The 13,902-nt window shown below is 35.5% G+C and overlaps 1 protein-coding gene across 4 annotated transcripts in view; it reads right to left on the bottom strand.

Annotated features, from left to right (window-relative positions):
* The window catches only part of CDKAL1 (CDKAL1 threonylcarbamoyladenosine tRNA methylthiotransferase), a 421,071-nt gene that overhangs the window by 134,430 nt on the left and 272,739 nt on the right, over window positions 1–13,902 (bottom strand). For all 4 annotated transcript variants that reach the window (XM_074829387.1, XM_074829378.1, XM_074829370.1 and 1 more), the window contains one exon: window positions 13,017–13,162. In XM_074829387.1, the coding sequence (XP_074685488.1) occupies window positions 13,017–13,162 (146 nt within the window). The remainder of the gene's footprint in view (window positions 1–13,016; window positions 13,163–13,902) is intronic.

Below are 13,902 nucleotides of genomic sequence, written 5' to 3'. Positions count from 1 at the left end.
GAGGGGACTCATGCTAGAGCAGTTTGTGAAGAAGTGCAACCAATGAGAAGGACTCACATTGAAAAAGTTCATGGAGGACTGTCTCCCGTGGGAGAGACCCCACACTGGAGCAAGGGAAGAGTGTGACGAGTCCTCCCTCTGAGGAGGGAGGAGCGGCAGAGACAGTGGGTGATGAACTGACCACAACCCCCATTCCCCATCCCCCTGCACTGCTGCAGGGGAGGAGATATGCTATGTCATAAATCTAGAGTGATCTGGAAAGGCAAATGTACAAAAATTCAGTTACTAATGGTAAAATTACATCATTCATTATAACTTTTGTTTACTGTGTCCACTGGATTTTGAATTAAGCCACCCATATAAACTTCTCCATTATATGTAACATTTTCTAATTACCTGTATTTCCGATTTTTACTGTGAATCCATAGTTTGGGAACTGTTTCAATTTGTATGAATTGCTTTTATGCCTGTAGCTCCAATTTTTTTAATGTCTTATACTGATATATAGTCACCCTGTTTCAAGTTAAAAACTAGATCTAATATACAGAAAAGTTGACAGAACACTGGTAGGTAGCGGTAGCTATGACCTGTTACCATTTTTAGATCAGATGGGCTGAATTAGATACGTACTGAGTGGAGGAACAATCCTGTTTCTAAACCAGCTTGTATTCAGACTTGAACTGTCCTGCTTATTAGGACAGACAAAAAAATATGGAAAATTAAACAGTAAATTTTAACCTATATTCTGTTCAGATGATATGTGCTGAGAGGGATTAATACAAAGCAAAAGATGTGAAAGTAGTTAAATTTCAGAATGCTTCAAAGTAGTTAATATTCAAAAAATGCCAACAAATCTCATAACAGTTTTGTTCGGGAGTTTAACAAGTATTTGATGATAATTTACCATCATAAGGAGGTAAGAAATTAATCCAAATGAGTGGCAGTAACACAGCTTCTCATTTTCTTTCATCTTAAATTTGTGCTAAAAATGATCCTTCAGGGGAAGCACAATTGCTCCCTGCTAATTTCTAATTAATGTTAACTGTCCAGGGATCACCGGCATACACCCATGGGAGAACACAAGGTTAAAATTACCTTCTGCTGTGTGAGATATAAACCTTGACTCTCAACAGTCTCCCAGGTACATACATACAGTTGTGCAGGCCCCAACATAAAAACTAAGGAAAGATTATACACGCATGCATGGGTACATGTTAAAGCGTATAAAGAAAGCAGATAAATAAATAAAATTAAAAAGCCAAATATTTTAAACTTTGTTTCCCTGTTCTACAGCACGTGTGAACAACACTGATTAGGAAGTGGAATGACTCACAAGGATATTTAGCTTCAATTACACAAAGTTGTCAATGCTGAAGTAGTGCTCTGCACTGTAAAACACTGCTCTGCAAATTAGGGCTAGAAAGTATCTCTTCTTGTTTCAAAGATACAGAAAACCACTTTAGGTAATATCTATTTTAGTGATTTAAATATACTTTAACATTTCAAGCCAGCTTTTAAAGTTTTGTTATAAGAGCTTCTGCACTGAGGATCAGATTTCTAAAACATGTTCTACTTCTTCTAGTCTTAGAAGACCTTGAAGCACAGTTAATATTATTGTTGTGTTTAAATTCATAATTTGTGACTACAGTCAAATGTTTAGATGTTTAATTAAAATTAAGTGAATTAAAATTAAGTGATAAGCATGCATCCAAGTATAATGCTGAAAAAAGTCACAAAATCATGCCCAAAATTTAGATTAGTTCCTGACTCTATGGGGTTTCATTTACAAATAATTTTAAACATATTTCTGTTGATATGTACTATAGTACTATATTTAACTACATTGGTTAACGAAAACTTCTCTCCCACAACATTTAAATTACAATGCACTGCTGCACCCACAATGTTCATTTTATATATCAACACACACAAAATTAAGGCATATTTATTGTTCTTACTAAATGCAGCAACAACAACAAAAAAACCCAAACAAAAAACCAAAAAACTCCAAAACACCCCCTGCATTTTCCACTTTGGTGTATTAAATTCCAATTTTCTTTTGCCTATGTCCTCTCACCTATTCCAATTATCACATAAGATCATAATAAACTGCAGTAAAAGTAAGCTTTGGACTCAAATTCATATGTAGACCCCAGTGGCTGATACAAAGCTGTCACAAAACTCCCAAGCCATCGTTCTTGGCTGACTGTAAAATACATTATGCTACACCATGGCTATAGCCTAGCATTACAAGAACTATTTAAAGGAAAATATCAAGTAGATAAAGAAACAGGAAGGAAGTAAAGATTAAAAGAAGATTTAACAGAAACTCTATTTGCTTGTTCTGGTTATGAAACAATAAACATTTTGAAGTATTGTACCATTAAAACAGAAGAATCTCTACTCCTACATTTTTTCCCAGCTGTTAACATTTTACAATCAGTGTCAACAATCACACAAACTGAAATTAGCACTACTAAACAAAGCACTGCATTTTATTGTCCCCCATGCCAAAGTATGTGGGTACACAATAAATGACAGACATAGGTGAAATGAAACAGAAGTCTGGTTCTTCAAGCGTTCAGTGTTATAAACACTGTTTCTAGGTACGGCCTAGCAGAGGTGGGGGAGGCCCAAGAGAATATGCTACATGGAAAAATAGTTGCTGGCCACAGTTCAGAGTTCACCTGGCTGCCTTAGTAATTTTTAGGATTGAGTATGTGAGTCAAGTACTCCCAAAAACTTAAGTCAACAGTGTGGCAGTGGCGATCCCACTACTGCAGAGAAATCACGCCAGTCTGTTGTTCAAAACTGAACCCACAGTCCGTCTGTCTGTCTCTCTCTGCAGTGTCTTGGAAACAGCCAGTCACTGACAGACAGCAGATCTCCTCTGACCAAGCACTGGCCCTAAGAAGTAACTGTGACTAGTAACGGTGGGACGTATATATACAGATTCAGGAATACAACTACAACCAACCACGTGACCCAATTTTCAGATGTGATGTTTACCGCTTCTGAAAGTTGAAGGCTTATGCTGAAATTTGACTCAACAAAAATCCTTCAATGGAAATAAATAGTTCAGAGAAATCAGTATTTGTTTTTAATACGAAACTTTTTGTAGGAGACTGATTCAAATCTGTTGGGGTTAGTATTGTCCAAAAGCTGTTACCCTCAAGCTGACTGCAAGTCTGTATGGAATCACGTTCTGATCTCAGAAGTTGTCTCTCTTGCTAAGGGTCACAGCTCATTCGAAGGCCAGGCAGGGAGGCATCTGACACAGCAAGCCAGAAGACAATTAATTTATATGACCTGTGGGTTTTGCCAATATATATTTTCTCCAGATTTCAGAAGAAATAGAGACACTAGCTTTATATTCCCCTACGTATAAGGTGCTTGGACACAATAACTTATTTTGCAGCTTGAACTTGCATCTGAATCACAATTTTCTGGTAAGTGGACTGAGCAGACTTTACACTGTTTCTTGTGCCTTTACATATGACCATATTTGCAATATCGTCTTCCTGTTATGAAGTAATTTAACAGCTGTATTGTGGCAATTTTGCCTACTGAACAAAATGAGAGTTTTACACCACGATGAGAAGTAAAATATAAAGACCAAAAAATTACAAGTGCATGAGATAAGCGATTCAGTTGTGGAAAATAGACTTTCATCCGCTACTGTCATTACTCTTATGCACAAACCTTTTAAAACGTTGGGTTTGTGATTACTTTGCCATGTAACAAATAAGGAGTTTATAACTATAAATTTCATTCTCATTATAAAGAGGTGAATCATCAACTCATGAGTACAATTTACAAACCAATAAAAAAATGCACATGAACACAAAATTGAGCTTCCCCAAAGTAACCTGTATCATAGTCCCTGAACAGATGTATACAGAAAACTTCTGGGTAGCAGAATTATTGGATCTCCTGCATGCAATGGTGTTTTAATTGTATAGGTACCCTTCTAAAGAGCTTTAACAACTTATGCAGATTTCCACTTACTAGTTTTCTTCATCTAAGCATTTTAGGGTTAAAGAAATAACCATTAAAGGTACTGCTCAGCTACAGAAGTACTGCATTTTTTATTTCTTCAATGATTCATTCCAATGTATTTTCCCTGAAAGCTTGACACAAAGATAACTTCAATCAGAGCTTATCAGCTGGCCAACTACCACCTTCATCAAAAATTCTCTTGTTCCATATTGTTCTATATGATCAAAATAATGGCTTACAAAATTCATTTATTACATAATACCATGCTGAAAATCAGAAAAATGTACACATGTAAATGAATATTTAATTTTAATGTATCAAATCTGAAAATTGAATACCATCATCAGAATTTTCATATCTTTGCACTATAAGGTGTACACATGATGAGTCGTGGATTTGTATGTATACTGATATGCTAACACAATAAATACTTAAATATTTTAACATATGTTTGGATATGCTTAAAAACTCATGAGCAAAGTAAAATGAGAATTACAGGTCAAATCAATCTGTTATTAAACAAACATAAATTTAAGTTATTATTGCTTTAAAAACAAATTAAGACTCCTCCCAACTCCATTCTAAGTTCTGACCCAGACATTGAAACACAATGGAGATATTTATACAGAAAAAAACAAAGAAGTGGTTTTAGTTACTGTGTTTTAAAATACTAGAGTAATATAGTATCTCAGTAAGTAAACCCAAGCATTTAAAAATCATAAATATTAAATGTTTCAAGATGATTCATTTCTAATACAGCATGATGCTTACAATTTCTTTCTTTTAACCTTATGACAGATTTGATATCATTACTTCCAAAAAACCACATTCACATGCCTTCAGGGTGAGAAGAAAAAAGAAAAAAGATAACATCTTGCTACACTTAAGATTTCTTAACTGGGAATTCAATGCACATTACTAATTCCTACTCTATCATCTAACAAGACTCCCATTAGGATTTTGCAGAAGAAAACTGCAGATAAGACTGCCCAGAAAAGGAAAAGCCTAACCATAACTATATACAGAAAGTATCACTCCAAACAACTTTACTAGTTATATTCAGTAAAAAAAGTAAGACAAATTTTATGACAAGTATAGTAATAAGACTAAATAATTTTTACATTTAATAAGGGGGCATATCTTCTCTCTCCAGCAACCATTCAAAAAATTATTCCTCCAAACTTTGGCCAAAGCAGAATGTCACAGTGTTGACCTCAAAGCATGTGAAGTGTGAGTGCCCTGTGTGCCCATTAAACCTGCACTCAGCAAGCTGTGCTCATCCTGGCCACTTTATTGCCCAGGTTTCCCCCTCCAGTTTCTACACATATCTACAGGAGTGAAACTGCGGCAGGAGAGCCAGAAACCTGCCATCTCCCTTGCAATGATTCTCTGTCTCCAGAAAAATGTGTATTTAGACGAAAATTCTGTAAAACAGGAACATCATGCACATCCTGCTTAAACAGGACAGTATGCAGAACTGAACTGCTCCAGAAGCTGAAGAGAATTCACACCAAAAACTATAGAGCATATAGAAATTTTGAAATCATAGTTTCCTAAAGAGTACCTTCTCAAAAAATAAGTAGGTTGACGTTTCATTTAGAGCCATCTCATCTTCAAAGCAGTCTGTAACTTTAGAAACACTTTATGTTAACATCACATTGCATGACTCAATTTGGACTTCAGTATTTGCATGTGTGATCAGCACATGAACAAGTCTGACAGATGTACGGGTAACAGAGTAAGCCACAGGAAAATGGGGACTGCAGCCATACTCTTACTGTGAATTTGGGTAACATACTGCAGCTGTAGGATATGCATATGCAAAAAACAAGTACCCCTTTATTACAAAGGGTACTGTTACCATGTTGTGCATCGAAGCTCCAATTCTACTGCTCAAAAAAGGTATGATTCTCTTTAAGAAAGACAGCTTTTGAAAGTGAGCACTGTGAACTGTTGAAGAGATACCTCCAATAGGATTTTAGCATTATTTTACCACACATATCAGAGTTGTTTGGTTTGTTCATTTTTTTTAAACCCAGTTCTATATTTCTCATTTTTGTACTACCTTTAATTAGTTATACCCATACTACAACATGTGTTATAGTCCTCCAAGTTGACTCAGTCACATTCCTTATGGAATAGTTCTAGGCCCATGCATTTTACAATGTCATTTAAACTTGAATTCAGTTGGCTGGAAGAAACAATTGGAAGAAAGAGGTAAGCAAGGATAAGCATAACAGTGAAACATCAAATATTTGTTTCTTTAAAAAAAAAAAATCTTACGGTAACAAAAAGCTTGTCTCTCATATTAATTACAGTTATTAAGCACAGAATTTAGTATAAAAATACTCCACAGTCTTTATTCCCAACTCTTCTCATGGGTACAAGACTAAGCAAAAAAAGTAAGTAACTACTTTTATGAAAACATCCTCAAAAGTTCAGAGAACCCATTACACCATTATCTGTATACTCTTTAGAGTAAATAAATCGTTGTACAGTAAGACACAAACCAGTGTTCCAAGTAGGAAAAAGTCACACTATTTCAAGGTAAATGGTTTTGGTTGCTCTTTAAGATTCTAAAAAAAGAAAATCTGAACTTCTGGAGATTGCTGTCATTAAAACTTTTGCTATACCCTGTGTGTTTTCGTAAGACTTCTGTCAAGCTATAATTACCAGAAGGCTGTTTCTTTTCAGTCATACAGCCAGAGACTTTAATAATTTCTTTATCTATACACGCATATAAGAAAGTGAAGGCTGTACAATGAACTTGACAAATATTCATGTTGTTCAATACGGATGAGCCACAGCTAACTCATTATTAGCAGATTTAAGTGTCTATAATAAAGTTCTACAAATAACAACCACAACAAGTCTAATGCAATTTCCACATTACCCCAATTTCAGATGCAGGTTTTAGCTCACCTTCCAGCAAGTGATGTTTTCCTCCAGCACTGTTACAGAAAGGGTTCAATAGTCACACTTTGCAAAGCATGTGAGACCACCAAAAGTAGAAAAAAAGCATGCCCTTCTGGCAGCCACCATCCTGACATACAAGCAACAGAGTAACTAAAAGCCTGTATTCCAGAAAACTCTAATATTCTTGATGCATTTGGCATGAAAGACTATGCTATGAAATGGTGACTAGTAATTTATAAAGTGGCAACAGATCTAATTATGAGAATCATGCTATGTGTGTTTGGTGAAAAAACCCCACATTTTAGTTTTTGGTGCTAATTCAATACTTTTTACAGACACTCAATTCATTTAGAACACCAAAAAAGAGACACATTTGGTAAAGTGATTAGTTCAGACTCCCAAGTACAGACAAAAGACAGAGAAGAGTCTCGAGACTGAGGTATAAAATTACAGATAAGTACCAAATACACTCAGCAATTTCTTAGCAGAAAACATCATAAGGATTTTAAACAGATGACATTTGCATTTGCAGTAGTTAGACTGACAGAACAGATGTACTAAAACCCATTAAAAAAAGCCTAAATCTGAAAGACTTGTCACGGTTTGTTAGGGCCACGATTTGCACATCTGCAAAATGAGCTCAACAATGTCTGAGTAATAAAAGCGCATTTTCAGAAAGAAAATGAAATACATTAATGCTGTAAAAAAAGTGAGGGAGCTGTTATAGTCTCCCTAATAATTACCCGCATTTTGAAAGTGAGTAGAAAAATGTATACAGAAATAGCAAATGGTTATTTTAAGATTATTCTATTTGTTTGCCTAGTCTAGTTTCAATAACCGTTACGATAATGTGATAAAGACAATACTACTGCCACAAGGCCTGGGATAGTTTCAAAATCTGGAATAGCTGCAAATTTGATGACGACTCATTTAGGCATTTATCTTTCAATCTGGACTTTATAATATTCAGGACCTTACTTACATGGACATCTTTCAGAAGAAAATTATTTACAGCTACAAATTATTTACAGCGTTCAGAATTTTCTTGATCAACCAAAAAACAGTATATAGAAACAAGCTTTCGGGAAGGTATTTCTTCCCTGTTCATCAGTCAAAAAATAGCTATGAGAAAACAGAGAAGTTTTCAAGCAGAAGACTTCTGGATGGAAATATACTTGTTTACATAAGAAATACAGACAGAGAGTATGATAAACAGCTGATTGCCCACATAAGCTTTTATGGTATGTGTTATAATGCCCAGAATAAGAACAAGGTCACAACAGAAGACTTGAACCTGGGAAACAAATTACTACTTGTGAAATTGCTCAGAAAGGCAAGAGCAGCCATACTGAAACATACTGGACAAAATCATATTGAGAAAGCTGACTGAATAGTTTCATTCAGACACTCAAATATTGCTGTAAAACCTAAGACTAACATGGATATGCTGCACGATTGGGAGGACACAGTGGCTGAATCCACTTTGCTCCCAGTCACACTATTTTACCCGGAAGCAGCCTGTCTAAACATCAGAGCAGATGCAGCCTGGCTGCCACTGCAACAAAAGAGACAAAAGTCAGGGCAGATCAAAAGAAACACAAGACAGTCCCTGCTGAATCCCCCCAAATCCTTCAAAACAAAATTAAGAGGTGGCCAAGGAAACTGCTGAAGCTACCGTTTGTTGGCTTGACTCCTTGTAAAGCAACAGGGAAGAAGAGAGGCTCCCTGAAGCCAGCTGTCCCAAAGGACTATATAACACCTTCGCTCAATTTGGACAGTATCTTCAGTTTCTTCAGACATTCAGCAGTTGTCTGTAACTGCTGGGCAACTAAGATTTGAGTTCACACCCGAGTGATTAATCCCCTTCCAAGCTTGCGGTTTATTTTCCTCTGCACTCATTTACTTCTGGTCCTTGATTTCCTTTTTCCAACTGCATGTAATTATGTATCTACATATGCTGAAAAATCAGTACTTGATTACCACTAAAAGCAGAAGAGGCTAGGACAGGCTTACTAGTAGGTCTGATTTTAAAGGAGAAGAGAGAAATAGTGCAAAACCCAGAACTTTCTGCCTGACAGCTCTGCTGCTCTCCCCTCTGGCAGCTTTCAGATGATACTGGAAAGCTCAGAAGTTTCCAGTATGAATTATGAGACAATCTCAAGTGAACAGCAGCAGCCACCCACAACTAATATTCTATGTCAGAACACAAACAAAAACAAACGAGGAGACAAACCCAGCTTTTCCTCAGCATTATGCTGTTTCCCAAAACAGAGAGGCATAGTGTTTTAGCCTAGTTGTAAATTTCCCTACTTTTTTATTCATCCAGATTTTTGTTTTACAATTCTCTTATCAAGTGGCAGTAACAGGGAAAGGTTAATATAAACTTTGATGAACAACATAATCACTTCACAAACCAGAAAGGTAAGAGAATATAGTATGGTCAATAACAGCAAACAAGAAATTTGGAAAACGTTACCAGTCTAAGGATTTTTTAATGGGTATATATATTCATACTACCGATTATTCAAGCAATTACAGAATATGATATTCAGATACCAGGTTTCTTTAACTGAAATATATTCTAATTGTTTGCTTTTATCATCAAAAGTAAATTTCAAGGGATTAAGTTTCAAAACTTTGAGATAATTAAAGCAGTCTTGCTCTTTTTGCAACTACAAACATCACCTTTCAGAAATATAATTTATGATGAATCTTGAAAGTTGAGATCACTTGAAAAACAACTCACATTTTGATATAATGACACCACAATTAAAAGACTTTCTGATATAAGACTAAATTGGTCTTTGGATTAAATTCACTAAGCAGCAATTTCTAAAGATCCTGCATTTAGTTGCGAACACATTGAAATTAATATCTCGTGCAGGAATCAGTCTTGCAAATAGTCCCTCCAGACTACTGTGTTAGTCCCTAAAGACTATGGACTAGGGCACTAGTCCCTAGTCCCTACAGACTATGTGCAAATTGTACAGGATCCCCTTCTAAATTAATCAGCACATCCTCATTTCCATTGTGCTGTTGCTCTCTAGAATAGTTTACAAATAAATCCCCAGTAAATACATCTATATATACACACATATATGTAGATCAGCTACTGACCAATCAACTGCACAACAGTATTTTTCTGAATACTTGAATTTACTGAAATTTCAGTGCAAAAAAGTGCAAAATATCAAAGAAGGAGTTTCTAAAAAAGTATAGAACAAGACAGCTGTAGTTCAGTTTTTCAGTCTCATGGATTTGTGTTTCTGACATTATATTCTATACATTTTCATAATCTTCTTAATAAACCAAAAATGTTGTCAACCTGGCTGGGGAGAGTGGCTCAAAAAACCAGTGTTGCATATCAAAAGACTGTACTAGAACATCAATATTAATTTTTAAAGTTCATTTCTAGGGTTCCTGCCTGAAGAAAGAGTTCTCAAAGACAAGAAAAAAGTGACATGTCTAAATTTACAGTCTCAGAGGGACTAGAACGCTCCATTCTTTTAAAAGTGAGTTTCAACACAAAAAGTAATCACTTTGGAGAATTCTAGCTTCTCTGTAAGGCATTCTGTGTTCAGCAGGATATAAAAAAATCCTCACTCTCAGAAGGAGATACCTCTGCAATCACTCCTGGCTCTCCAGAGGAAGGAAAGGCATTTGCTCCTTCTTCTGGGAGAAGTCACTCCCAGAGTCTTTTGTTGGCCTGATTGAGAAAGGAAAGATTCAGGAATCACTCTGGTATCTTTGGGGTTCCAAAACCAAAAAGATGAGATGGCTCATTCTTTTCATTTTTCCCTTCATTTTTCACTTGCTGTACTTCATTTTTATTTGCTTAGATGTTTGAACTGAAGTTATTAAGCACTTAACTGATAACCATATAATTTCTCGATGTGTGGCTTTACTTCTACAGCAAGTCAGCCTATACAATTATTGGTTTAATAGAGTTTTAACTGAAGATACTATCAGAGCAGATGTCACGTTTTAGAGACGAAAGCGCCATTTGGAATCTACTGATAAGACCCTGCACATTTTGCATAGGAAGCTCCTAGATGACTTTATGGCCCTAGCAATAGAGAAATGAGATATAGGGGGTTCTACTTTCGTTTTATTTTTCCTTTTTGATAAATGGAAGATGGAAATAATCCCTTTTGGCTATTAAAGTAGTTCAAACACATATTTAATTTTAGCTATACTGGCTCTGGGCTCTGGAGTTGTCTGCAGCATTGTTAAGTCCTGGCAAACTTTGTGCTGAGATCTTTATGGGAATATCTGTATGGGAATGTAATAGCTGGCTGCTGCCATAAGAGGAGAGACTACAAATGAAGACACTATGCTCTTAAGTGCAAAAAAAAAATAAATTCATTTTACAGATGTGCGCATGTTCAAATATCCAAAACATTTTCTCTGCCTTGCATAGCTTCCTCATCCTGCTGCCATATGGTACAAAGAATTTTCCATCTTAATATTTGGAGACTGTTTTCTAACAGGAACTACTAGATAATTTGGTAGTTTCTTAATAAGCAGGATAAATAAAGTTTATTATTATTTAAAATTAAGACATCAAACCAATTATTTCTTCCTTGTTAAGTTCACTACAAAAAAGCCCGTGGAAAAAGACGTATGTCATAGATTACTGTATATTCAATGACCAGCTGTTTTAAATTTGGATATTAAGTAATTCATTCTTTTCTGTGTGCAAGAGCTGAATGATTTAATAAATTCCCATATGCCCCAACATGTGCCAGCTATAGTAGATTATCGAAAATCCAGCTGCTGTTATGATAATAGCTGCCAATGCTAAAACTACTGAAGAGAATAATGAATCAGCTTCAAGTCAACTAAGACATAAACTGACACAGTTCCCACTTAAGATAGATGGGAATACAATATATCTATTAATTAAAAACTAACACTGACCCATAGTCACATGAAAATTAAGTGCCAAGAATTCATGTGCACTGTTAAGGGTGGAAAATTAATGACCGATCAACTTGTATGAAGACAAGCAGCTCCATTTCCATCAGTTGTCCTAGATGCATAGGAGTGTCCTATAAACTACACATACAGTTCGCAAAATAGTAACAATTTGCTTTGCTTTCTTACATATGCAGCTCTTGCATGACATGTTTTACATAGCTAGAATGCTGGATTTTTCAATGAACATGAAAAATGGATTATGAAAATGATTATGAATATCTGATTCTTTTATGTACAAGTATTTTAATGCAATTTAAGAGTCAAAGGTACAAACTCCACTGCCCTTAATTCATTAAAACAAGCACACACACAAACAAAAAAAAGCAGAATAAGAGAGAAAGTAGCCAAACAAGGTGACAGAAATATTCTCCAGTTTCCTATTTTTAGGACAATCGGTGCAGATATATCCATCAAAATATGTCACTATTACATTTTAAAAGCTAAGAAAATACTTCCTTGGATATTAAATTATTACTTGCAGTTACAAAAGCTTTGTAGGTGAATGTAGCATTCATCTTCTGGTCAGCGCAAGCAAACACATTATGATACACTTTTATTTCTGACCATTAGCTCTCCTGTTAAGGGAAATAATTTTGAAATTATCCTAGAAATCATCAGTCCCATAAGCAAGATTAGATTATTACTATATTGATGTAAATGTGCATCAGCTATAGGACATAAAATACTTATTTAAAAAAAAAAAAACAAACCCAACACAAACAACCCATTCACATTCACTGGAGCTGGATCATCTCCAGTACACAAAGTACACAGTGCTCAAAAGCCACATTAAAGAGGACTTCAATAACTTCAACTTCAAGCAGTCTATATATAGTAGTTTAAGAAATAATTTAAGAATGTATTATTTGAAAAAGATTAGGAATATATTGACAAATTAAAAGCATGTCACGCAGAGATTTAAGATGCTTATAAAAGCTCAAGTAAAGGGGCAAACCACATCAAGGGGCTTAAAGAAAACTCGAAGACTTTGAGAGCTTAAAGAAGCTCATTCTTTTTCATACCTTAATTATGAAGTTGCAAGTAATTGTGTTTTCAGCCACATGTTCTTGACATTGCAAAAAACCCAACACTGTTATTTTCTCAAATGTTAGCAGACTTACTTTTCTTTAAGGAAATCCACTACTTGTTTGAAGTCTGCCACGCAGTATTCTCTTTTCATGTCCATGAGCACACTGTCAGAGGCAGACTGGACTGGTATGTGCAGAAAAGCATATACTCTTGGATGACTGAGAATCTTCGCCATTTCCTAAGAGTTATTCAAAAAGAAAAAAGCTTTAAAGCATTATGAAAACAATACACAAGACTCCTTTAAATTAATATATAGGTAAGTATCAGTAGTAATACTTTTGAAACCCAAACAATACTGAGTTGCAGTGGCCCAGGTGAAAATATTTGGAAGCAATTTTGTTTTTAAAGAAAAAAAGAAAAATGCAATGGGATTGCATTTCTTTTGAGATAGGGATGACTTTCCCTACATAGTATTGGTTATCCAATTAAGAGAAGATTTTAGAGGCAAAGTATTGTGAAAGTCAGTGCTTTCAGACAGTAGCTGTTTTCAATTTCAGATGATGGCAAGAGTTAGCTGCTTTCTTCTCAAAGAAGTTCTCAGATACCAATATGAGAATGTCTCTAATTGGAGTATCCTTAACGTTGGCCATCTGCTAATTAAGGTATATCTGGCCATTTGTAAACCTGCTCCAATACTGGTCTGAAACGTTACCTGTACTATTTCAGGTAAGACTCCACAAATTGAAAGTGTTTGGTCATAAAATGCATAGAATGAATCAGCGGGTGGCTAAAAGCAGAGTGACAGCTTGTAAAGAGACAGAGGATGCTATACATTTTGTACAAATACAAAAGGTCAATAAGCAAACAAAGTAAAGGTAATCACAAAATGCAAACAAACCCCGAAATCAAAGCCAAACCAAACCCCTGATGGAGGCTTGGCAGGGTGACAGAGCATGAGATGGAGAATAGAATATGGTG

The sequence above is a fragment of the Strix aluco genome, chromosome 1, assembly GCF_031877795.1.
Source record: "Strix aluco isolate bStrAlu1 chromosome 1, bStrAlu1.hap1, whole genome shotgun sequence".
Classification (NCBI taxonomy): Eukaryota; Metazoa; Chordata; class Aves; order Strigiformes; family Strigidae; genus Strix; species Strix aluco.
This window is presented reverse-complemented; position numbering and strand designations above follow the sequence as displayed.